The sequence below is a fragment of the Paroedura picta genome, chromosome 10, assembly GCF_049243985.1.
Source record: "Paroedura picta isolate Pp20150507F chromosome 10, Ppicta_v3.0, whole genome shotgun sequence".
In the NCBI taxonomy this organism is placed as follows: Eukaryota; Metazoa; Chordata; class Lepidosauria; order Squamata; family Gekkonidae; genus Paroedura; species Paroedura picta.
The window spans coordinates 54,239,737-54,266,356 of NC_135378.1; the positions used below are offsets into that span (position 1 = coordinate 54,239,737).

The 26,620-nt window shown below is 40.4% G+C and overlaps 1 protein-coding gene across 13 annotated transcripts in view; it reads left to right on the forward strand.

The window, feature by feature from the left end:
• INPP4B (inositol polyphosphate-4-phosphatase type II B) overlaps positions 1-26,620 on the forward strand; it is a 291,154-nt gene that overhangs the window by 100,739 nt on the left and 163,795 nt on the right. For 12 of the 13 annotated variants that reach the window (XR_013224780.1, XR_013224781.1, XM_077300219.1 and 9 more), the window contains 4 exons: positions 1,914-1,998; positions 13,109-13,333; positions 16,845-16,889; positions 24,227-24,345. Coding sequence is in view for 11 of the 13 variants with exons in the window: in XM_077300215.1 (XP_077156330.1) it covers positions 1,914-1,998; positions 13,109-13,333; positions 16,845-16,889; positions 24,227-24,345 (474 nt within the window). In the remaining 2 variants the exon portion in view is untranslated. The remainder of the gene's footprint in view (positions 1-1,913; positions 1,999-13,108; positions 13,334-16,844; positions 16,890-24,226; positions 24,346-26,620) is intronic. The other variant, XM_077300220.1, reaches the window with a different exon arrangement.

Here is a 26,620-nt window from a genome sequence, read left to right on the forward strand (position 1 = left end):
GATCTTGTATATCGTTGACATGATTAAACTTCCTTATTTCTGACTCAAGTCTCTATTTGCCTGAGCTCCCTGTTGAAACAAAGCCTAAAAATAAAATAAGTGCATAGGTCCTTAATTTTTAAAAGACGTTTCCCATTTATAAAACCTGTCTAGAACTAACATATAGCTTTCTTCTGAGCCCACATTCCCCCCCTATTTTTGTATTTCCTTCCTCAATTGTTTCTCCCCATTTACTGAAATTCAAATTCTAAGCCCTTCAGGCAAATTCTAAGCCCTGCTCGTCTTCTTTGTTCATGTCTCCAACATCCAGATGTCTCTGGAATTCAAATTGGAGCAGATGTGAGGGTCTTGCAAGAAAAGTGACTCCCGTTTTTTATCCCCCTCTTTCCAAAAACACCTCTGACATGTGTCTTTCTCCGTGCCTCTAGGAACTCTCTATCAGAGGGTAAGACATGTAAAAATATAACAAAAAGTAAAACAAAAAGAGCAAATGTTAATAAGGTGCTTCTGCTGGAAAGCTGTTTGACCTATCATATGAGCCTCCACAGAAATTAAATCCTCAAATGAGTTTTACAGCTTTCAAAGATGGCAAATAAGGTCAGATTGTTGGGTTCCAGATACAGCTGCACCTTTTATGTTTCAGCCTCTAGTATGCTGCCATTATAAACTCTGCAGTTTGCACTACATTGCAACAGCAAGGTATTTTATTTAAAAGATTTTAAACTCAGAGGTGTATTGATTTTTCTTTATTTGGTAGTGTTCCGTGTTTCTATAATGTTCACTATCATGCTTGTATTCTAAAAATCATGGTAAGCGGATAAACACCCGTTTCTTTGTATGTTTATTTGTTTATATAAATGTGTTTATAGTTCTGCTGTTCCAAAGAAAGCTTAGAGTGGTGTATAATGTAGTTAAATACATTGCAATGAAATTGATGGATTGGTAATTTAGCAGGGAGGCAGATAATTGATTGTTCCAACCTGAAGATTCCCAGGGCTTTGTTACATATTGAGCTCCATTTTGAAGATTAATCAAGAGGATGGAGACATTCCTGGAACTAGAAATACCTTAAAATGAATTGCGAGAGTACCTTCAAAGGGCAGCCAAAACGTTTGCTTCTTTATTCAGAACTGAATCAAGGAAAGTCTTTACCCTTGCTGCCCCCCCCCCCGCACTGTGGCACTGGCCGCCAAAGCACACAAGCCTAGTTGTGAGTGTCCTGTATAGTTCAGGAGGTTGGACTAGGTGACCTAGGAGGTCCCTTCCAACTCTATGATTCTATGATCCTCTAAACACCAGCTGCCCATTATGTGGAAAAATGCAATGGTCCAGAAGTTATTGTCCCAGCAACTGCAAGAAGAGAGAGCCATTAGACAGCCATTAATTGGTAATAAAATTAACCAACTTTCTGTATTAGCAGAACAATATGATTTTCCTTCAGAACAATATGATTTCTTGCAATGGAAATTATTTCTTATTGTTACTAGGGTTGTCCCATTAACTCTGTTGGACCTGTTACGGCTGCATTCCTGCCCTCCAAGAAATAGCACCAATCTCCAAAGAAAGACCAGACTTGTCCCAGTCATGTCAGAAAATGGACAGTCACAGAAAGTTAGTAAAGGGTTCCTCCTTGCTGCACAAATGTCAGTTTCATAGGACTGCAGACCTGAGAGGAAGGACATTCTGACCTCTGTCAGTGGTCAAAAGTCTATATTTTTATAATCAACTTTTCTGTTTACTTTTAATTTAATTGAAGTAGAAGGGCAAAGGACAATGATAAAAAAAGCTTTATTGTTTGTTTCTTATCTACACTGTTAACCAAACATTATGTCGTGTGTTGGATGTGAATATATAAATATAAAATCCCACAGGTGCTTAGTTTGAATGCTTTGCTATTTCTTGTATTGTCACAGAGTTCTGAAGTCTTGGAGGTACTAATCCTGGAGCGGTGTTCTATTGTGCAGTTCAGGAATAAAGCAGATGTTTCAATAGTTCTCAGTAAGTAAGAAACTTCTAATGATGCAGCTAAAATTCTGTTTTGCATTTGCCAGGCAATTTTCCCCTCAAACATTTAGGCAAAATATATCCTCCAGCTCTGCAAAAGGACAAGAATCAAAGTACAATTGCAATCGACTAGCTGGATGGCATTTTCTGCGCCAAAAAAAACATGACTCATGTTGTTTGTCATTAACATGGCCACAGCCTTTTATTGCAACCTCCTGCTGGAAGTTTGGCCCAGCACAAGAAGGGAAGCCTGAAATCCACATCCGTCCGGCTGCACTGACATAAGGGTCCAGTGGCGCCCTGGAACCCGCTTCTTTCCCAGCTGGGAGAGCAGGCCCCTTGCCTCCTGGAATCCCTTCTGTGAGAAGTGACCTGAGTGGGGGCCAATGGGTGTCCACCTCTTTTTGGCTACCCTGGCCACCTGGCTATGAGTCCCTGGCCTCTCAGCTGGGTTAGCCACTCTCGTTCATCAGCCGGTCTCCCTACTAACAGGCTCCTTTCTGTGCCTTAAACCGCAGCTTCAATGAACAAATAATACAATGAAATTTGAACTATAACGACATGAACTGTATCATATAATCAGCCAAAGAAAGGAGAGTGGGAGGGAGGTAGGCTGTCCAGGCTGGAGCTCAGTGGAGAGACCAGGCAATGAGCCTGTGGCACCTTAAATAGGTGCCCGCTACCTGCCCCCAACACACACTGGTGTGCACACTGCCTCTCTGCACTGCGACAGGCCTGACCATGCCTTCTGTGCAGGCCTGGATGCCCTCTGTCTGAAGAAATTATTCTTATTTAAAACTCTCATAGGAGTGTTTTTGTGTGTGTCTCTATGTGTGTGTGTGTGTGTGTGTGTGTGTGTGCAGATGGCATTTGATTAATTTAATGTTTCTATCTATTGGCCATTGTAAATTATTATTGTAATTTTAGTTTTTATGTATTTTGTGGGTTTTTTAGGTTTCTTGTAAGCTGAGTTGAGTTCTGTAAGTTAGAAAAGTCACTAAGTGATTTTTCAAAATTAATTTTTAATTAAATTATAATTGTATTGGAATGAAACAATTTAGTGCTATGCAAATTCTCGTTGTTTTTCTTTGAGTTACTGAATAAAGAATATTTGTTCAGTCTCGAGAATCCGTTCTTCCCTTCAGAACCTTGTAAGATTCTTTATTTGGTGATGAACCAGGAGCGAAACCAGTACATTGTTTCTGTACATGTTTCGCTTTCAAAACACTTCTGATTTTCAGAATGCTTTCCTGTGTATGAAGTGCTATAGACATTTTAAACAGTACACCACAGTGCTTCAGAAACCCAGTAAAGGAGTAGAAAATGGAAGGAAGTCACATGTCTCTAAAATGGCTCAACCACAGTATGCTAATCTGATGCAAGTGGGTTTGTATGAACAAGTAAATATATATTACTAGTTGTTGCTGTTGTTAGGTGCGAAGTTGTGTCCGATCCATCACAACCCCATGGACAATGATCCTCCAGGCCTTCCTGTCCTCTACCATTCCCCGGAGTCCATTTAAGTTTGCACCAACTGCTTCAGTGACTCCATCTAGCCACCTCATTCTCTGCCATCCCCTTCTTCTCTTGCCCTAGAGACACACACAAAAAGTCCCAGCATTAGGCTCTTCTCCAGGGAGTCCTTCCTCATGAGATGGCCAAAGTATTTAGCTGGTTATAAAATAGATCTTTATGAAATTACAGGAAAAAATCCCATAGCAACCAATTATTAAAACAGAATATAAAGGCAGTTTGAAAACGGACTTAGCTTAACTTTAGCACATTTGCTAAAGAAATGTTGGTTAATCTGTATACAGTTATGGGATTTTATGGCATGGCAGTCGCAGAAGTGGTTAGCTGTAAAACTGTGGGTTTAATATGCCATGTTCAATACAGCACATGCAAAATCATGTAGGGATGCTAAATGTCAGCTCACGATGAAGTTAACCTGAACTGCAAGAGGCACAGCAGGTATCTCTTCTATTGGCCTCTTCCAAGAAAAGAAAATCATTGCTCTATATTATTCTTGATCTTAATTTATTTTAATTGTCTTTATTATTATATTTTAGGCCACTGCTCTCTGGTAGTAGTTGGGGTGGCTGACAATTCAAATTAAATACATGCATAAAACCAATTACCTTTAAAACAATTTGTTAAAAGAAAGACAAGCTCTGTCACTAAAACCTGGGGACAGATGAATCAAAAGGACTTTCCAACAGAGGCTTGAATGGATGGAAGGGTGGGGGGGAGAGTGGGGTGTCCAGTTTAGATGTAAGTAAGTGTTGGCCTTATGCCTGGTGGAAGAGTGCTGTGTTACAGGCCATTCAGAATTTTGACAGTTTTGAAAGGGCCTGGATTAAATAAGCATTTGTCTGGTATTCTCAAAGATAGGTATGGGATTAAATCAAAATCCTTTTTCTAAATATTTGTAGATTCAGGTATGTAGCCATGTTGGACTGAAATAGCAGAACAGAATTTGAGTCCAAAGGAACCTTTAAGATGAACAAAGTTTTATTCCAGGTGTGAGCTTCCATGTGTATCCACACTTCCTAACAACTTTGCACATGAACCATTAAGACTGAGACATTAGTGAAGAACAATATGAGCTGCTATTCAGAAAACAGTTTATAGCTTTCGGTCATACTTATTCTTCAGATTTCTAGATAGCAGTCGGGATGTTCCGGGGGGGGGGGGCTGCTAAATATTAGATTACTTTCTAATGTCTTTTTCTACGTTTTGCATCAGGCCTGTAGAGTAACACTGGGTTTTCACAAAAATATTATGCAGCAAGTAGAAAAGAACTATAAAATATGTATAAAATAATTGCTCTTAAAATAAAAGCCATGGCTTCTTCCTGAGAATGACCCAGTGGTTTCCTTCCGATAAGCCTTCCTCAGATGAAGAAATGCATAACCAGAGGAAGCTATTCATTCAAAAATGGTAGGAGGATTATGGCTGGAAAAAACCCCCAAAACAAATAAAGGGTAGGAAAAGAAATTTTGACTTTCACAATTTCCCAACCTGGAGCTTGCAATCTTTGTTATGCCTGGCCCCAATGATTTCTCTCTCTTAGAGGCCAAAACAGGCCTGGAAAAGGCCCTACCCTCTTCCTCTAATTTTTACTGAAAGAACCAAGCTTGGAATATCATGGTCACCTAGAAACAGACACTAAGAGAATAAGAAAAAGAAATACTGCTGTAATATTTGATATTATATAGAGAAAGAGTCTGAAAAAGGGGGCCGTCCCCTGAGGATCTTGGTAATAGATGGTAAGAAAGGAAATGTTCCGTGGGGAAACTACTACATCTTTGATTTTGTAAAATCACTGACATTCATTATCGTAGCATAAAAATATAAATGTTATATAACGCTATAGTTACTGTTGTGATAGTGTAGCGAGAGCATGACATTCTTTGAAAAATAGGGTCATCTAAGATAAAAATTTAATTGAATTCTTTATCTTTGATTGAAAGTTTGACTTTCAGACGACGATTAGCATTGCATCAGTTAGCCTGGTATGAGTTCATCGCTATTAATTTTAGGAATTGTTCAGGATTCAGTCAGCTTTGTGAATTTAAGAGCCTCTGATGTCTGCTTTAGATGCAACCTGAAGATAACAATGGATGTAACAAACAGTCCATTCTACACCATAACGTGTTAGGCATAGCAATACTTTATATTTTAGAAGACTGGTGGTGGTTGATTGATATTCTCAAGCATTTCCTGCTGCTGTGAAAACAATTCTGAATTACTTTGTTTCCAGGTGCACTCACAAAGTGCTCCAGACAGTTTTAGGTGTTTGGAAAGGTAACATTTGTCATGTAAAAATAATTTTTTAAAAAAAGAAACAGAGAAAAATGTAGTTATTCTATAAAATAGGATTGGCAATTCAGGAATGGAGAAATGGTGAAAATGTTTCAGATGCACAGAGAGGACTGAGATGGGAGTATGTGGATGTATATATGGGTGGAAATGAAGCAGAGAGCAGGAAAAAAATTAACAACTAAAGAACTAAACACAGTGGACATGATCTCAAGGTCAAGACTTGTTTATCTGTACTCTGAAAAGCCTGACTTTGTCTCTTGGGAATATTTGAGTGTAAACTTGAGAAAAATGGAGGTATTGCTCTGAATAAGCCCTGAATGGTGTGTAGAAGCTTGAATAGTCTGGTGTCCTAATTTTTGTGGAGAACTGAAGTGTGCATTGTTTGTGAGTTGACGTATGTTTGCTTTGTTTTGGAAGTGTGCTGCCAAATAAGTAATGCATGGAGAAGTTGAGACTTAAGCAGTAGTTCAGAGCTGATAGGTGTTCTTCATCCTCTCTTCCCCTTTCTCAGATGAGCTGCAACATAAAGCAACATAAAGCTGCACCACACCACAGATACAAACAGAAAAAAACCCTGAAAGGCTGCAGAACGGAGGGGAGGGATACCCTCACCGTTTGGAAGGCAGAGCTAAGCTCTGCCCATGTTTCTTTCTGAATCTGATTCCGGCAGTTTTGGGCTCAACTTGAGTCAAAGGAAGAACACTAATTTTGATCTAATTTAAAATGGAAATGTGGTCTTATATGGGCAGAGCTTTGGTGTGGAAGTTTCCCTTAGACCGTGTTTAAATAGAAAAGCCATAGAAACCCTATGAGAAGGGTTGCTAAGCAGTAGTTGGGGGACTGTTCTTCTCGAACAAGACATCTCTACAGATAAGTTCCCTTGAGAAAATGACAGCTTTGGAGGATGAACTCACATATCTGCTGAAGTCTTTCCCCTAATCTGCCCCTAAATCTCTAGGAATTTTCCAGCCTGGAGTTGGCTTCCTACCTCTGAGTTGTGCTCAGAAAGACCCACTATGCATGGCATCAACTATGCCGGGCTGCTGCCATTCTGTTGCGGCGGGGCAAAAGGCCCCGCTGTTCCCCGTGTATGCACGGGGGACGGGCTCCCCCGGCTCATGCTGGCTGCACCTGTTCAATGGCCCCACGCATGCAATGCAGGGCTGGAAGCTCTAGGAGTGCTATGCACAGGGCTAGCCTGACCTAGCCCACACCTGCGCCCACAGCGGAAGCCGGCCCACAGAAGAATCCGTGTTTTCTTAACTCGGGTCTTCTGAAGATCTAGGTTGGGCCAGGCCTCGGATGGCGGTGATGTTACACATAATCGGAGATTTTCCCTGGAGCCCTGTCGCCGCCATTGTGGGCATTCTAGCCCGTGCATAATCAGTCAAATAGTATGATGTCGTGTGGTAGACTGACCCCAAATACAGGGGCATGCTGCTTAGTACTGTGAAAACTTCTGATAACATGCTGAAGGTTCCAAAGTCTCCTATTGGGGGAACCTCCCCTCCACCAGGGCCAATTGCCGCTCTTGCTCTTCCACACACCCCTCTTCCCTTCAGGCCTGCTGTGAAGGGAACCTCTAAAAAACCCTGACTGAAATGAGGAATGCATTTCTGAGAGCAACGCAAGAGAGTCTGTGGGCATGAGTGTGCTTTCCTTTTGAGTGGGAAAACTTTCTCCTTCTGCCTAATCGCTGGCTGACAGGGAGGCCACAGAAAAGCCTCTTCTCACTTAAAATACTGCTGTGACTGGCCTCACTGCTCAAAGGCTAATGCAGTCTCTTCTCCGCAACTGTTTGAACATTTGAGGCCTACTATGCAAGGATCTTGTGCAGATGAAACTGGATGTTGTTGCGGAGGTTCTTTTGCGTCCTGTTTCATCTGCACAGCAAACCTGTGCAGTAGGCTTCAAGTGTTTCATCTCCACAACAACCTGTATAGGGGGATTTAAATGTTTCTTCTGCACAACAACCCTGTCCAACCTCCAAAGCATCCCTTTCTGCCTGATCTTTATAGTCTGGAGATGAGCTGTAATTCCAGGAGCTCTCCAGCCCCACCTAGAGGTTGGCTACCCTTGGGTTTGAAATATTCCTTGAGATTTGGATATGGGACTTCAAAATGGTACAATGCCTCACAGTCCACCCTCTAAAGCAAGCATTTTCATCTGGGAAGCTGATCTTTATAATCTGGAGAAGAGATGTAATTCCAGGAGCCCTCAAGGCCCCACCTGGAGGTTGGCTACCTCTGAGTTGGAAATATTGCTGGAGATTTGGAGGAAGCCCTTAAAGTGGTACAATGCCTCAGAGTCCAAAGTAGCCATTTTTGCCTGCAGAGCTGATAATTATAATCTAAAGATGAACAGCAATAGTAGAGGTGATAGTAGAGGCTTGCAGGCTGAGGTTGGGATAGAGTGGTGCAGGTGTGTCCCACCTGGGCTACAGGCTCTGTCCAGCCCTTACCAGCAACATTTTGTATTTTGGGGTGCAGACAGGCAGACTGCTGTGCACAGAAAAACCTCTTCTTAGGGTTGCCAGCTTCCAAGTGAGGCACTAAATGCACACCAAACCATGAGCTAGTGCCCATTGCATTACAGAGCACATCTAGTTTGTCCATAACTATTAACTAGAAGTTGGCAGGGTCTTGGAACTTGGATTCACACTTCCATAGGGAAAGGGATAGTATATTGCCATTATCCCTAAACTTGTTGCTTTTAATATGAGCAAGCTTCTAGTTGTAAGGTTTTTGTTAATAGAGGTAGGTGTGTGTGTGTGTGTGTGTTGAGGGAGTTTCTGCATACATGAGATGTGAAAGTTGTGTGGACCTGGGCATTTATGTTCTGAGTGCTGATAATAGAGGTCAGAAGTGATTCTTGGAGAGAAAAAAAGTAGAAAGACGGAGTTATAAATGACACACACATTTAACTCTTCTGGTCCAAATGAAGCAAGTGGGAGAAATATTGATAACTCCTAGTTAATATTAGATTACAAAACAAAGGCTGACTTGTTTTGTTAAGTGTGAAGTACTTTAGCACAGGGGTAGTCAACCTGTGGTCCTCCAGATGTCCATGGACTACAATTCTCATGAGCCCCTGCCAGGACCACAGGTTGACTACCCCTGCTTTAGCATATAACTTGCCTATCTGAAACTTTTTAAATATGCTGTTATAGCAGTGGTTCTTTACCTGGGGGTCGAGACCCCTTTTGGGGTCAAACGACCCTTTCACAGGGGTCGCAGCAGGGTGAGCAGCTTGGCTGGGGTGGGGGTGGTTCTGCCACTGTTGCCGCTCCTCCTGCAGGCACCCGCACTCGGCCGCCAGACACCCCAGCAGCGCTTCCAGTGCAGCACAGTCTCCCACCAGGCTCTCCAGGTGGAGGCACAGCTCAGCAAGACAAGAGGCAGAACTGACCTGAGAAACCTTGGGGAAAAAATGTATATACAATCATGAACAATGGATCTTCATGACATTGGTCAGTTTGGGTTTAATTTCTGTGAAAGAACACTTGCATAGTTTTATGCTTGGGGGTCACCAAAACATGAGGAACTGTAATAAAGGGTTGCGGCATTAGGAAGGTTGAGAACCACTTTTTTACAGGATGTCTGTGTTACTTTTGCGGCTAACATCCCTTCTGCGTATCATCTCACACATTATTTATTTTACTGCTAAAATATTATAAAACAAAGCACATTTGGGAACCTGCTTATTCTCTTAATTTACTATGAATACATCTAAGGCTTCTCTCGCTTTTCACTGTAATGTCAATGCGTCTTGCTTCTAACATGAATGAAATGCTTCTAGGTGTAATTGAATTGATGATCTTTTCTTACAAGACTGCTAATTATAATGGGCAATGTTTTTAATTAGCCTGCTGTCTTCAACAAACTTGACACAGACCATGAAGCACCATATTGTGGCTGATGTTTTGCAACAAATGCCATTTGAACATCTGATTTAATTTGTGTACTCTGCCCTCTCTATAGGCTTTATTTTGGCAATGATGCAAGTCTTAGCAAATACTGTATTTGCAATATGGTGCAGGTGGCAAGGCAGTCCTTGCATTCTACTGTTTGAACACCGTGCATGAAGGGGGGGGGGGCGGAAGCCTTGGTTAAATCCATAGACATAATGGAGTATTATTCTTTTTTAATATTCTGATTTCAGTCTCATCAAAACTGGGTATGGAATCTGAAAACCAGCAGTGGAATCCTATAAAGTTTCATTATAGTCTAAGCCCATTGAAATGCAGTACGTTTAGATACGAGTAAGTCTGAAGCAGTTGGTGCGAGCTTAATTGGACTCCGGGGAATGGTAGAGGACAGGAAAGCCTGGAGGATCATTGTCCATGGGGTCACGATGGGTCGAACACAAATTTACACCTAACAACAACAAATCTGAATAGGATTGCACTGATACTCTTTGAAGATAGTGGAATAAATGAGATCTAATTTAGTAGGCATTTTATACTTGTTCGCTTTATTTATTTACTTTTATTTCCATATTTTATTTACAATCCCTATTTGGGACCCACATAGGCTTATCACATTGCTTTCTCCTCTTCCACCTAATCTTCACAGCAATAACTTCCGCCAAGGTAACCCAGTATGATTCCATGGTGGAGCTGGGATTCAAACCAGATCCTAACTACTGTACCATGCCACCTGGTCCATTTCATTCTACATACTAAGACTTATATACAGGTCTGCATCCTATAGCTATTGATGCCTTTTTTCATTATTGAGTGAAATTCAGGGTGAAGTTACAACTAGAAAGAAACTGCCTATATATGCAAGTCAGTTAGTACAACAAACATTTCGTTGGAGCAGACTTTTTTGTCTTTAGAGCAGTGAACCTGAGGAGGAAACTTGTGTGGTAAAATCAACAATATTTTCTCTGGATTTAGGCCATCAAACATCCGGTATCAGCAAAAAGTGTATAATAAATGACAAGAGAGAGAAAGAGAGGGAAGGAGAGAGATGTTATAACAAATGGGCTTGGGTCAGCAGGACCATTACTCTTAGAATGATTTCCCCAGCTTTGGCTGAGAATCCTAGAGCCTCTCCGTGGAAGCACTTCAGCTTGCATTTCTGGGACTCCTTATCTGTTTTCCGAAGCATAGTTTCCTTTGTGCAGGGGAGACCTACAGATGTTTTTCCCGTATTTCAAAGACAGCTTGTCTAGGGAATGTGTGGCCTGCGTGCTATCTTTATGCAGAGCATGCTGATCCTGTCAACTAGCTCAATTTTATTCATTCCATGAAGATTTCCTGGAGTGCATTCTTTTTCCCCAAGGTAATTGAACTAATAATTATATTTTAAGTCCTCAAAAGTTTTTTGACATGAGATGACATGACTATGATTCTTTAGTAATAATCCCAAATTCTTTGGTTTTGCCACAGAATTGGGGGAGGGGGTATTGCTAAAGTGTTGCAGCAGTGTGTGATGCTGCAGTTACACGAGTAGAAGCTATATTACTGCACTGTCACAGCATCACTTTCTCTTGCTGTTGGACTTGGAGAATTTTTGCTCCTATGTAACAGAGAGTAGAAACTCACAACAGATAATGTTTATAAGTTCGGTTAAGCAGTTGTTTCTTGCTTGCAGCAATTTTGTGGTGAGCCAAGTCCATCTTATCTAACCTATGAAATGCCAGATTCTTCCAGTATACTACTCTTGTAAAAACGGACATTACAGAAACCAGGCAACAATTTTTGAGAAATATCACCCTGCAGTAAGCAACAGGCCCACTTTAGTAATTAACTTTAAATGTACATAACTTCCAGTGACCCTAACACAAGGTGATAAATGCCCAGGAAATCTTATTAAACAATGAACAGATTCCTTCCACTGCTTACCTCCATTCTCTGTCCAGCTCACCTGGTCTGAACCAACTAGTTCCTGGGGTTACATCTGCATTGAGCAGGTACTTGCTCCTACCTCTTTTCCCCTGTATTCCCAAGAGCCCCGTGTTTACTGGTTCTATAGAACTGAATGAAGATCATTGAAAACCGGTTCTTCTCTGTATAGGTTCTGTTATATTGGTTCCATAGTAATTTTAAATGTTTTTTTAACAACTATGGCTATGGTTTCCAGGAACAGCACAGGAAATAATAGTTTTAAACTCCACCCTCTAGTCTCCTCTCTGCTTCCCATAGTATCTCCAAGCTTCTTTTACTCCCATTTGGGAAAATACATGAACACCTGTAATTCTCCTCCCCAGTAAAAATAAATATAGTTTGGGGGTGATAATTTCCAGAGGAAAGGGCACAAGGGAAAAGATTCACTCCATTGAGCTCTCCCTAGAAATTACATCCCTGGTGGCTGCAATATATAAGAGAAAAAAATCCTTGAAACCAATCATAGTGTTACACACAATGCTGTCCAAGTAATGTGGCTGCACAGTACGAACCTAACTTTGATAGATAACTTTCTGGCTGCCTCTTCAAGCTAAACAACAACCAACTTTTATTCCTCCAAAGACAATCAACACTTTTAAAATCAGTTGGTGTCTTCTGTTAAAGCAACATTCATTTATTTTCTTCTATACTTTGTGCCTGATCATTTAGATTGAATTTGCAACTAAATGAAACTGTTTATATAAAATAATTTTAAATGCATAGAAACCATTTCCTTTGTGAATTTCCATCAAGTGGATGACCCTTGTTTTACTTGGAGTTTTGAGGGATCTTTAATGGGCTAAAATTAGATTGAGCATGAGACAAAAGTTTTGTCAGACAGCACAGAAAAGATGGGTAGATAGAAATGAGGCAGATGCCTTCTGATACGATCTTGAAGGCGCTGGGTGGTTCTAAATTTTTGCCTGTTATTGATGAGCAGTACTCTAACAGACTGAATGGGAAGCTGAAAGTAAAGAGCAGCTCTAATAGCAGGAATAATGGACACTTTGCGCTCTAATGAATCCCTCTGGTCCATTTGACAGAATTCTGCCAGTCGTCACTGCTAAATCAAAGGCTTATTTAAGTTGGTTGTACTAAAAGGCACTAGCTGAACTTCCAAATACACACCAAATTGGGTATGTCATGTTTCAGCTTAATGATACTGCCACCTAGTTTGGGATACATTAACTGCTTTCATTTGCATAGAGAGGATTTTGTGTTGCATTTGAATGCAGAGCAACAGTACTTTGATACCATGTGGTTCTGTAGCATGGATGAAAGCCATATAATATTCTGCAATGGTACAAGTATCAATCTTGCCATGAGCCTTAAAAAATATCTGTTTATCTGGATTAATGAAAGCATGTCATTGTTTTCTGAATGCAGAGTTTCAGAGTGGAGAACCAGATCTTTACCTTGAAGCTGCATCAAGGGTTAATTGTGAATCTTGGGCTGTGGCACTTGGAGAGGCCAGTTCTGAAGGTCTGCGCAATAAAATCCAGCAGCTCCAGAGACTGATCATGGAAATCAAGGAAGAGACAACAGCAGATGAAGCACAGCAATTTCTTCCCTCGGTACAGGCAGACAATCTTGCAGAGTCTAAGCTTACAAGTAAGCATGCTGCTTATTGTTTGTTAATCCTACACATGTGATTGGGGAAATTCAGTTCTTCTGTTACAAGCATCAGGTGTACTCAGATTAGAAATTCTCTGGAGTTTACCTTGTAAATAGTCAAGTTAATATATCTAGAAAACATTTCATCATATGATACGTTCACATGAGATTCATGTAAGTTGTTTCCTGGAAAAGAGATGTGTGGCTATCATTATGTCCAGTTATTGACATATACACACACAAATAAATATTTTAAGTCCTTATTTACTAATTACTAATGATGCATTTCTACAAACCTCTTAATACGCTCAGGACTTCATAATATTGTAGTTACCATTTTTACAACTGATTGATTTACTTCATCTATACCCTGCCTTTCTCCCCAATAGGAAAAGTGGTTTATGTTGCTCTCATGCCTCCATTTTATCTTCACAACATTCCATTAAGGCAGGATTATAGGGGGAAGACTGGGGAGCCCCTTGGGAGCTCTCACAGAACCTCCTGACTATACCACACTGGTTTTCATAGCGGATGGAAACCTGGGCTGGGAGACTTATCATAAGGTCTCCAAGCTTCAAGCTCGATATATCTGTTGGACTTGGTTTATGATGCATAACTTTTAGACTTTGCCAGATCAGGGAATGAAATAAAGCAGAAAATCAGGAAGGTGAATAAACTGGCACCATATAGGCCCATTATGCACGGCCGCTGAAACGGCAATTTCGGGTCACATGGAAAACGCGGAGGGGGAAGACGCGAAGCAAACTGGTTATGCACGGGACGGGGTGTAATTTGCGGCAAAATCCGGAGCGGCTGGCGTCGAGGCGTCAATGCGGAGCCAAGGGGAAGCGAGGCGAGCACGCCGCTGTGTCGGCAAGCGGGCGCCATGTTGGAGGCAGACGCCAGGAAGGGCAGCTGCAGCCTGCACAGGCGCAGCCCTGCTGGGTCCGATGGGAACGGAGGGGGAGGGAGCAAGCGCTGAGCAAGCGGAGGGGGAGGGAGCAAGCGACTCCACTGCTGCTGGACTCTCCTCAGCGCCAACGTGAGCTGCCACCACGGATGCCGCCATCCTGAAGCTGGACTTTGGGGGTGTTTCTGGTGTCCGCGCGTTCCCATCCCCTTAATTTGCTCCCAGTTCGCCCCTCCCCTTGTTTGCTGCCCCATTTCCTCTGCCCCCTAGTTTGTCCCCTTTAATACTGTTTACCTCTCGCGTTTTGAGTTTGTCTGCTGTTCACACTTGTTTGTATTACTGTTTTGCACTGTTTTATACTGTTTTACTGTTTTATAAAGTTTGTCTGTTTGCATACACCCCCTTGCCTGTGCTGTCGTTTGTGGTTGGGGGAGGGTTCGGTGATTGGTGGGTGATCGTTGTGGTGGCCTCTGTGCCGTCCCTAGATAGGGACATGCTGCCCTCTGTTCCCCGCCGGTGCTCTGTGCCCCGGCCCGCTGCCTGCGGTGCTTCCCTGATCCCCCTCCCCTTTGGGCTCCCCAGCCGCCTTTCTGTCCCCATTCCCTTTGGTGCCCTCCTGCCTGCTGCGGCGTTCCAGCAGCCGCTTCGATTGTGGCTCTGGTGCTCAACCCGGAACTCCCCGGTTATGGACGCGGTGCCTTTGGTGCCGCTTCTGATTGGGCCCTGGTCGCCAGGGAAGCTGCGGTTTCTTCCGCGTTTCGCTAACTCGGCTTTTTTGGCAGCGTGCATCGAATCTGCAGCCAGTTGCAGCCGGCACTGTGCATTATCGGTGATTTTAGTTGCCGCCATTCCACCCCGAATGCGTGCTATTCCCCCCATGCATAATGGGTCATACAAAGTGCTTTTGTCCTTGATCATCTAGTCATGATGGATAATTGTGCTGTTAGCTCTGTATACAGCAGTACTACATGGTCTGTGCACAGCAGGTTTTCCAGACAGCAGTACTTTGGGGAAGTTTTGATACCAGTTTGTGATATGGACTGTTAGTGGGCCTGTTTTTCCTAGGCAAGTTTTCCAGAGTCTCATTGTCTTACCTGTCTCTTAGGAATGTGTCCTTAGATTTCACTAAGACTGCAATTATTCTTGCCTGGAGGCAAGTAGAGGTCTGCTTGGTTTGGGATGTATCAATTAAAAATATTTAGCAAATAGCCATTACCTATAGTGGATTGTGTATTGACTGGTCTCTAGCTGTCCGAATCTGTTTTCACCATTTTATTTGCAGCGTTTAATTGTTAACTGGCTTAATTAATTTTTTTAAACTATCATTAGAACCTGCCTTCAGCCCTTTCAAAGAGAAAGGTGGGCTTAAACAAAACTAATAGTTTTGACAAAAAACTCGATCTGAGGTATACATTCTTGTGTTGTTCAGCTTACTTTGGATGCTGCAACCTTTATGGAGTTTCTGAGAAATCTAGTCAGTTGATCCTATCTAATCTTTTCCCACTCATTCTAGGTGTCATATAGCCTCTCACTCAGGTCTACATGCCTATTTCTTCCAGGGCCGCTTACTGTGGTTTTCTAGTGGCTGTTAGCCACTCTCCCCTTCTTGCCCCTGTCTTTGGTTCCCAGGTTGTTCTGCTTCTCTGCAGTGTTATCTTTATCTGCTTGGCTGTTTTGACTGAAGGCCAAATAGCTATAACAGCTCATTGGCACCAGTGTATCAATCTCTGCTCTGATTTACTTGGAAGATAAGGAACTGTGTTCTCTGGGAAAGTGTTTTGGCATGCAAAAATATGTGATTGTTTGGGGGGGTATATTTGTCTATATGAACCCTAGGTTTCTCTTAGCAACTTGTTCTTAAGAATGCCTAGCTATCATGAAGGGCTCACTGTGGACTTTAATAAACGCCTTTTAGATTTTTGGCAAAGAAATGTCTCAGCTTGTTTTGTGCCCCGTGGACATACATCTCAGGTTTGTGACACTAATGTAGTGCAGTTTGTTTAAAGGAATAGCAGAAAACTTCAGATTTGGAGCATTTCAGTTTGGGTTTATTTTTGGTGGTGGTGGAAGTTACTGGTACTTTTTGGGGTAGGAAGGATTCTTCCAAGTCCTGAGGGAGAATTGGTGCACCCTTATATATGAGTACCAGACTACTATTAGTTCCATGGCTTTTAGAAATAGGATGTAAATATCTACAGTTTTGTTTAGCTGTTACGTAAAAGCATAATGGGATTTCAAATAAATAAATAAAGGGTAGATTTACTTTTTGGTTGGTAGCTTATAATACTGTGTGTGTACTTTGTTAGACCAGGTTCCTCAGTGATGTATTTAGTATTTGCACTTTACTGTTCAGTTAACCAAAACAGCTGAGGGCAGTACACATATTTGACTTCCCACACCCTATTGTATCATCACAACAAGCTGTCAGATACCTTACGAGATCTGTGCCTGGACAAGGGTTATACAGTAAATTCTTAGCTGATTGATAATTTGAACTCTGGTGTTGTGCTGCTATTTTAACAAACAGTCCCACCTGATTAGTGCAAAGAAAATATGATTTTTCCCTGTAAATATTTTAATATTTTTTTTCTGCAACAGGTCTTAAGAAGAATGCCAGTGAACCAAAGCTTGAATTCAGTCTGGGTAAGACCATTTTTCACTTCATGTGAATTCAGGTTATATCAGGGTTCTTTCTGTCTTAGCAAGTATTATCAGCACATGCTGTGCCATAGTATTCTGTAACATTGCCTTGTAAATAAAAATATTTTGAGAAAATTTTCTTTAAAAATTATCACTTAAAAACTGAGAATGGAGAATTTACAGATTGTAACCTTTATATTATATACCAGGTTTTATACTTTATTCAACTATAAAAATATGTGATAATTAATACAGTCATGTAAAATTTTCAAGTTACAGCAGCTTTTTGAATCTTTCTTTTATAAAAGAGAATGACTTTCTGGGAAAATGCATTGTATTAATTAGTACATGCCATTCTCTATATTCAGGTGCATGTAGCATAGCTAAAAGTGTTCAGTAAGCCAGCATAATTTGCTGAACATGACTTCATTGCATAAGATAACCATAAATTTAAAAAATAATCTTTGCTTTGCTAAGCTAAATTTTGTAGCTTACAAAAACATGTCGTTATTTTCTCTGTTCAGTTTCTAAACTCTTTAACCTCACTTGGCATTTATTTTCTGGGTGATTGTTACTTATATGTGCACATTAAATGCATTTATAAATACTATATTGATCTAATGAGAGGAGTTAAGTTGGCAAAGGATGTGCAGAACTGAGCAATCCCCATTTTCAGTAATTTTAACTCTGCTCTGACAGGAGACGCTCTATTGCTGCTTCTGTCATCTAGTTATCCCTGCTGTGATACTACCTTGTTTAATTTTCAGTCTTTCTCAGGTAGTTAGGTAGTGGCCAATTAATGGAACATTCTATACCAGTTAACAATGACTGGGAAATGTCATCTAGCATTTTGCATCATGAGAGCACAACCTCGAATTCCTGTAGGCTATGGGAGCACAAGGTGGTGCTTAGTTCCTTGCTATGTTGGCACTCATCATTAAAAAAAAAGTATCAGGATGCTTATCTGCTTCTGCAAAGGGTGGTGCCTTGTTTTGATCCAGCATATAGGGGCAAGAGACATAAGGCACAACAAAGCAATCCAAACGGCAGAAGACAGATGCTCTGATGGGAAGCATAAGCAAACATCCTACTGGGTTAAGACAGGTCTTTACCCCCATTGTATGTTATGCATCCAAGCTTGAATCCGTTTCTGTTTTGTGCTTTTCTAGTGAATAATTGTAACCTGACCTAATTAAGAAAAAAAACAAAGAATCCAAAGAGACTTTACAGATATACACATATGTCAAGATAGTGATCAAGAGAAGAGAAGACTTTGCTAGCTAGACTTACTCATTTTTTAAAATAAAAATATAGTTTGAATGATATGTTTTGAACATTTTTTGTACAGTTAATCTGTTCCATAAAGTGCTCATGGAGATTTAAGCCTGAAAAGCTATTTAATAGTTGAAAGGGTCCTGCTGGGATTTCACTAGTTTAAATATAGTGTTTTTATCACAGTTGCTCTGGAATGATGTACCAGAATTTTGTGGTTTATTCAAAATTCAAACTTTAGATTTCTGACTAAAGCAGATGAATTGATTATATAAATGAAAAAAAGCATGTTCTTAATACTTTAAGGGGGTGGATGGGAGAGGTTTAGGAAATATTTATTATCTATTACGTTGCTTCAGCACCATTTCCAGCATGCAGAATTGTTCTATAATTGCTCCCTTTGGCCTGTTTTTCATAAATTGCCCTGAAATCAATTCAACAAAGCTTTTGAATTCCATTGACTGAGGAGAATATGCCTCTGAGTTATATAAGGGGTGCAAATTCTGTTGATTTAGTTGGTTTGTGTTGGAGTATAAATTTCTTGGAACTGTAAAGAGAGAATCTTTTCTATACAAGAAGTTCTACTGATAAAACTATTTTCCTGACAAATTGATCATCTGCTACATATTTTTGGCTTACTTGTTCTTGCTATGGGCCCTCCGAGTTTTTATCCCGGACAGGGCCCGCCCTAACTCCTCCCAGACAGCCCTTACTCGATTATTTAATCCGCGGAGCGCTGCGGAGCGGTTTAAAGATATGTCTCTTATCGTAAAATGCTGATTGGGAAATGGGGGTGGGGTAGATAAAGCAACTATGGGAGAGAAAGGAAAACTGGAGATGGTATGGATTAGCTTTCTTCCCTTTCTTACACATCTCAAAGATCTCCCTTTTATTTAATTCTAGTTTTCTCTCTTAGTCAGAAATACAGATCTATTTATTCTCATTGAGGGATTAGGATTGGTTGCAGCTGCCTTTTGAGTGTATTATTCGTGGTAATTCTGAGTTTTCTTTTATGTAACAAAATATAAAAATATTTGCATAATATAACATTAATTTTTTAAACTAAATATATTTTATTTAAGTTACATGGCTAATACTGCAGTTTTTCAAAGCTCCTTTCATTTGTTGAATGAGGTCATAAAATGGAGACCCCAAGTAGCTCACAAATATAAGGTATATCCAGTAAATACCTTCAAATTTAAAAATTAAATCAAGGAAAGAACACGAGACTCCATGAGGAAGGAGTCTCGTGTGTGAAAGAAAAAAAAATAACATGTTAATACTGAATTTTAAACTATTGAGCTAGAAAACACTGTCATCATCATAAGAGCTATAATAAGAAAAAGTGATAAACAGAGAGGGAAAATTGTGGAGAAATTACTTGCTGCTTTTCTACTGCTGGCTCTGTAGTTCCCTAGGTTGTTTTTTTCACAGGTTTGGCAAACTTCTGAAACATGAGTGATGAAATCAAAAGCATGTAATTTCCCAGAACTTTGCCCAGTTTATTCCTTGTGCAGCTTATAATTCTCCTTCCTTATAACTGCATCTTTGCCATCGTTAACTAATGGTGGTCTCCAAGGCAATCAAGCTCTCAGCGCAGTTTACCATTGGGGTTGTAATTTTTCCCAGAGAAAATTTCCCAGTGAGTTCATTAAATCATTTTATACTGCATGAATTTAACTGTAATTTGAAGCTAGCCATAAAGAAAGGAAAGGAACATGTTTGGGTGGTTAGGCTAGTTGAAATACTGTTTATGAGTAGGGTCCACTTGATTTAAGTGACCACTTGGGCAATTGTCTTGGCAAAATGTGTGCCCAGCATACAAATACTTAGTTTTTGCTCTGTAACCAATCCCATTGAGTTTATAATATGTTATGTTAACGCAGGATGAGAAAACAGTAGACCGCTTGATGGGAGTGACTTATAAGGGATAAGACAGTGCCCCATTAAATTACTGGTAAACTGGAATGCTTAAAACTTGTCATATGCTTTTAAGCTTTCATTTATTATAAACTGTGCCAGTCATCTGAGAATCTGAAACACAGGTTGAAGCTACAGAGGTAGTCTCTGACTGTAAAAAATAATTGATTATGTATTTTTGGAGGGTGAGACTAATTTGGATCAGGTCTGTGGTACTGGGCAGCCTTAAGCTTTCTTCTTATGTTGCCATAATTGCTCTTATGTTGCCATTGCCTATTAAATGAAATTATTCTTCTGTTCTGTTCTCAATTGATAAAAGTAGTTTAATGTACATTCTGTTTTATTGGTTCTACGTACACCACCCTGAGACACCACAGTGAAGGGTGGTGTATAAACTGAATAAATAAATAAAATAAATAAATATTGTAGAGACATAAAGGGAAAGGTGAGATACCTTTTCTTTTAAAATGAAAGCTGGGGATTCATAGGATGCAACCGGTATATCGATATCAAATTATAGTGTTTTTGCAATATTTCAGTTGCTGTATTTTTAAAGTCATCCTGTGGTGGTATGGCAGCTGTGTGTGTGTGTGTTTGTGTGTGTGTGTGGAATGAATCAAGATCAATAGTGCTATGTTGGTGGGACCTGGAAAAAAGCACATCTTCCTACCCACACAACATACTAAAAGTGCTCTGGCTGAGAGTTTTCCATAAAGCTTGTACCAAACCAGGTTTGGGAAATACTATAGCATAGCAAATCAGGATAAAACAGATAATGGACTATTGGGGGTGTTGTGTGGATGCTCCAAAAAGCCCGGCTCTGGCCTGGATGCCAAACCAGTGCAAAAGCTCTGTGAGGAAGCAGCATAAATGGCTAAAAGTATTTTCACTATCAACAAGTAAACACATTTCATCATAAAGATTATGCTAAATTAAGGGAAAATATGATTGGCATGATGTAATAAATCCGAGCTGAAACCACAGAGACTTGCAAATCACATTCAGAACTGAATATAAAGATTATCAGGACAGTCTTACTAAATTAGGTTTTCATTCATGTGGTGACTGACATGTACCTTAGAGCTTTCTCATCAACTTGCCACTATGGCCTTTCATGGGACCCCCAAAAGTCACATGAGAGGATCAGGGAAGCTTCTGAAAGGTGAGCAATGCAGTGAGAGTATACATCTGGGTTACTGCTAGTAATCAGAGTAATTTTGTACTGTAATGTGTACAAAAAACAAGCAAGTTTGGATCCAAGTTTGAGAGTTGATGATAATTTACCTATCTGTTTATATTTTTGATACATTTCATAAACTTAAGTTTGTTAAAAATATTGTGTTAGTGTATTGCACTAAGTACATTGTGTATTATTGGAATGAAAACAGACCTTGTGGAGATGTAAGTCTTTTTAAACCTGGTCAATATTCCACTATGAACAAATAAGTGTGGCTTGACCTTTAAAAAGACTCATGTAGACTATGACATTCTACTGAGGTTACCAGGATCAGAAGTCTTGTTTGAGTGTGACATTAAGTGCTCATGAAGTTCATTGATTTGTGGAAGATGATTAGTATCTTGGCAGTTTTGATTGGCCTTAGAATGTCAGGTAAAACATTCTTTCAAGGGCAATTAATGAACAGCTTTGGGCTACTGTCATTATCTTCTAGATGGTGAGCAAATGATTATAATTGTAAGGCAATGAAAAATGCCAAAATACTAACTATTATAATTGAACTTCTCTCACATACTGTGCCAATTTTTAAAAAAAAGAATTCAGGGTTCCTGAGTTTTGTTTTTATGTGAAGCTTCTTGGGGGGGGGGGGACTCCTGACAAGGACTCTCACCTCTTATGCGGAACACATCTACGTAAGGGAGGAAGTGGCTGGCACAGACACTTTCCCCCCACTCCTCCCTTGCCTCTCCCCCTTACCTCTCACTTTCCCAATGCCCTTCCTGATCTGTCTCCCCTTCCTCTGTCTCACAGATTCACACACACAGAGTGACTCCTTCCCCTCTCTTCCCCTTCCTTACCTCTTGTGGCTGGAGGGTTGCTGTGTTTGGCAGTCTTCCACCACCTCAGCTGGGTGACCGTCATTGGCTGCTGTTGGGTTCCCTTGGTGCTCCTATGGTGCTACGGCTGGGCCAGCCTCCTCAGGCCATGATACTGCAGCTGCCCTGGCTTCCATGGGCACTGCCCTTGCCTGTGTCTCTGTAGCTGGCTTGCCCTCCGCGGGCACTGCCTCCATGGCTTGGCAGGCCTGTGCTGTTGTAGCTGCCCCAGCCTCCATGGGAGCACTGCTCTGGCCTCCTCAGCCTCTGCCACCTCCGCTGGCTGCCTCTATGCCGGCCACCTCTCAGGGGCTTCTAGCATGCTCAGGGGAGGGAGAGGGCGGAACATACAGAGATTATGTCTGTGAGTACTTCTGTTTCACTGAGTACACCAGAAGATGTGTTCCAGATCAAAAAGTTTTAAGGATGTTTTTTTGCTATGGGAAAAAGAAAGGTTTTAGGCTCTGCCTTCCCAGGTTCTTTGCTGCGATGTAGCACAAGACCACCAGTGTTCCCGAGTTTTTTTCCTTTGGATGAATAGGCATTTGATGCAGCAAAGAAAAATCACTATGTTCTGATTACCTTTTGGATAACTATTGATTTTTGCCTTATCCTATCCTAGCTCATAGGGATTACTGCTCAACGAGTGCATGAAAGAAGGAAATTTACAATAGAAAATCCAGATTTTGATTCACTTATTTTTAGGCAAAATGCTTTTCTTTTATGTGTTAGAAGTGAAATAATATGTTCTTGCTGGTACATTCTTGTTCTGCAGAAATATTCTTATTTGTAATTTTTGAGCATGCTATAGTCATGTGCAAAGATCAAACAACAAATAACCTTAAATTGTGAAGCATAGATGAGGCTACATTCTATAATCTGTCAGGAGAAACCCACGTTTCTCCCTAACAGTCCCTTCCAACCTCAGGAAATTTTATTCCTGAAATTTTATTCCTGAAATTTTATTCCTGAGGTGGCAAGACTCATTAGTTGGGGCCCCTATTGAGCAGGTGTAAAAGAGCCTCTTGTGGCGCAGAGTGGTAAGGCAGCCGTCTGAAAGCTTTGCCCATAAGGCTGGGAGTTCAATCCCAGCAGCCGGCTCAAGGTTGACTCAGCCTTCCATCCTCCCGAGGTCGGTAAAATGAGTACCCAGCTTGCTGGGGGGTAAACGGTCATGACTGGGGAAGGCACTGGCAAACCACCCCGTATTGAGTCTGCCATGAAAACGCTAGAGGGCGTCACCCCAAGGGTCAGACATGACTCGGTGCTTGCACAGGGGATACCTTTACCTTTAAAAGTATGAAATTGCTCTTCTGCCTCTTTCATCAGTGGAGGTGATGTTTCTAGAAGAGGGAGATGCAGGGCACCAGGCCAGGATTTAAAATTTTCTTGCAAGTGTTCAGGTACTGGCAAGGGATTGGGGAAAGTGTTGCGGAACATGCTTTTCGTTGAATGAGTGTCTCTGTTGCTGAAGTGTTATCATGAAAAGAATGTGCCTGGATGGTTGCATGCTTAATGATATTACAAATAACTACAACTACTGCATGGAAGGAATATTGGCAAGACCCTGCAAAGCATTACCACTGGTGCATGTTACCTGCTTTTAAAATGAAACCTTTCCCTGGCAGTTAGCTCTATGAAGACATTTTATAATGACGTAGAACACACAGACTAGCATAATCAACAACTGGGTTTAATTTGACATCTCTAAAACTGTCATACAGTTGATCAAAGATGAATATATTGAGCTGTTGGAGAGTGCTTTCATAGCAGATTGTGTAATAGTTGTGAAACTACCAACTAGGACGCTAGAACACGTCTGTGTGTACATATACGAGAGTTGAGGGGGCTGTGAATAGAAGCCTCATTGAGACTACAATGATGGATAATGGAAATAAAACTGTTTAGCTTCCAGCACGCGGCTTCCTATTTCTGTAAGGGACTTCCGATGGACTTCCTCTGCTGAATCAGCTGCAAGTCTCTAGAGGTTTAACTCAGGAATATGACTCTGTCTGCCTTGCCATAGAGCAAAGTTTTTGCTGTGATTTGCTTTTACAGTTTGTTTCCCCTCCCCTCCTCTCTTGTGTCATTTTCAGCATGCAAAGATCTTGTAGCTCCTACTCGTGATCGGAAACTGAACACATTTGTACAGATCACAGTGGTGCATCCAGGGGAACAGACATCAGCTAGATATTCAAGCACTGAAATTGTGGAGGTGAGCTCTTTTCTTTGTTGCAACACTGTTAATCACCAGAATACTGTAATTTCCTAAAGTCAGGCAAGCTGTTATTCACGTTTAACTGATGCAAACAGCTGCGATGGTGGCTTTTGGGGAAAGTTATTTCAGAAAAAAAGTTTTAAAAATAATTTGGTTATTCAGATTTCAGCTTTAAAAATGCTAGGAACATATTGTTTTCTCCTGGATTTAAAATGGTTAAGTAACATAAAATATAAGCTTTTGGTGAAGAAGATAGTTGTGGACTCTGTCCGCCGATAATCTTTTGTTGTTGTTTGATTCACACCTTGCACTGCATGAAAAAATGCATGCTGCTTTTATTGGTAATATTTATAGCCTCTGTTTACTGCAGCTCATAATAATAAAATAATAAAAGTTCTTTTCTGACTTGTCTTCTTATCAGAATGTTACTGGAAAAACAAAGTTCCTGTTTTCTGTCATCAGTCCATTAAGGAGTGTGCATGTTGGGGAAGAGTACAGCATCTCCATGAAAACATTTCTAATAATTAGAGCTGCCTCCAGGCATCCCAGGATTGCTTTTTGAGGAAACTTGTGACTGGTTATCTAGTTGTCACATTTTGAACTATCAGCAGTCTTAAAAGGGTAACCTATTCTATAAACAGCAGGATGTTTCGATGCGGATTGTCTGGCATGTTTTACTGCATTGGCTGGAACAGATTATTCATGCTCACGGTGAATCATTTCCTATTACTAGGATGCTGGGTAGTCCTTTAGGTGTGTGCTTAAGCTCTGGCTATTTATTTATTTGTATTTTATTTTTCCATTTCTGTGCAGCTCAATAAAAACCAATAAAACAACCAAATAATGATTTAAAAGGATAATGACCATAAATGGCCAGAGTCCAATGAGCTACTTTAAACTTTCAGAGCAGAGCTTTATTTTTTTTAAAAAAATTAATACTAGATCCTCATGCTGTATCGAAAATCAATTTTGGAAGTCATCCAGTTTCAAAAAAAGTAGTTTGTCATTTAGAAGAGGCAACTATTATTTAAGAGATATTCCCACAGTCCCCTAGGCTTGCAGAATTGGTGCGCATTTCCTTGGACCACAGAGATTGTCAGTAACAGTATAAATTCTGGGACATGACATCACTCATAATTTGCAGCAGTTTCTATGACAAGCAGATTTTGCTGATAGTTGGGGAAACTTACTACAAGTGAAAACAATTAAGAAAGACTAAATTTCCAGAATTAAATTAAATGTCCTCACAAATATTGCTGTATTCTAAAAGATCATCATAAGAATCAAGAAGAGCTAATAAATTAGCTTCATTTTTATTTGACCATCCTCCATAGAAATTTCATTGTTTTAACATAGATGTTTGCTTTATTTCTTCAAACTCATATTATCATGTTATTGGTACAATTATTAAAGAGAAGAAACTAACCAACAGTCACAAGCCACCTGCTAGATGGACTCAGGAAGTTTAGATTTATTTTATTTCATTTGCGTTTTTGTGAATGAAAATGCAGCTTTAAGTGCCCAGTGTTTGGAAGCTTATGTGCAACACCTAACAGAGTTACACTTTTTTTACTGTCCATTTAGTTGCACTAAACAGTACAAACATAAGTCCATTTATCTCCTTATGTTTATACTGTTTAGTGCAACAGAATGCTTCTGTTGAAATATTATTATTATTATTATCATTATTATTATCATCATCATCCTTTAATTTATATCCCGCCTCCCCCCGGAGGCTTGATACTAGAAATACTAGAATAAATATGAAGGAAGAGTGATAATTACTTAAAAGGAAGTGTAGTTTCCTAAGGCAGCCATAGGACCAAATCAGCTCAGTTTTTCCACAGGCTTCTTTGACTTAAACTCATCCTTGTTACATTTTTAACAGAATTTGCAAATATGATTAGGTATAATCAAATATATAATTTGTCAAAATATTTCCTGATCTGGAAATCCCAACTTAGAAGCTGTATTCATAAGTGCCCTGTACAATGAATGCATGAATGGGCAAGATTAAACCTAGTCACATCACTCTTGATTTTTGCATATGAGACTTTCTGAATAGGGTCTTCATGCTTTCAGCACATGAGTGTTGTATGCTGTTTCTGTCCCTGTATGCGTACAGCCTTGGGGAGGGCCACAGCTTAATGGTAAACATCTGCTTCACATGCAGAGATTCCAGTTTCATCTGGTGCCTCCAGTAAAAATTATCTCTAACTGAAAAATTAGAGACCCACTTCCAATAAGAGAAGACAATATTAGACCAATGACC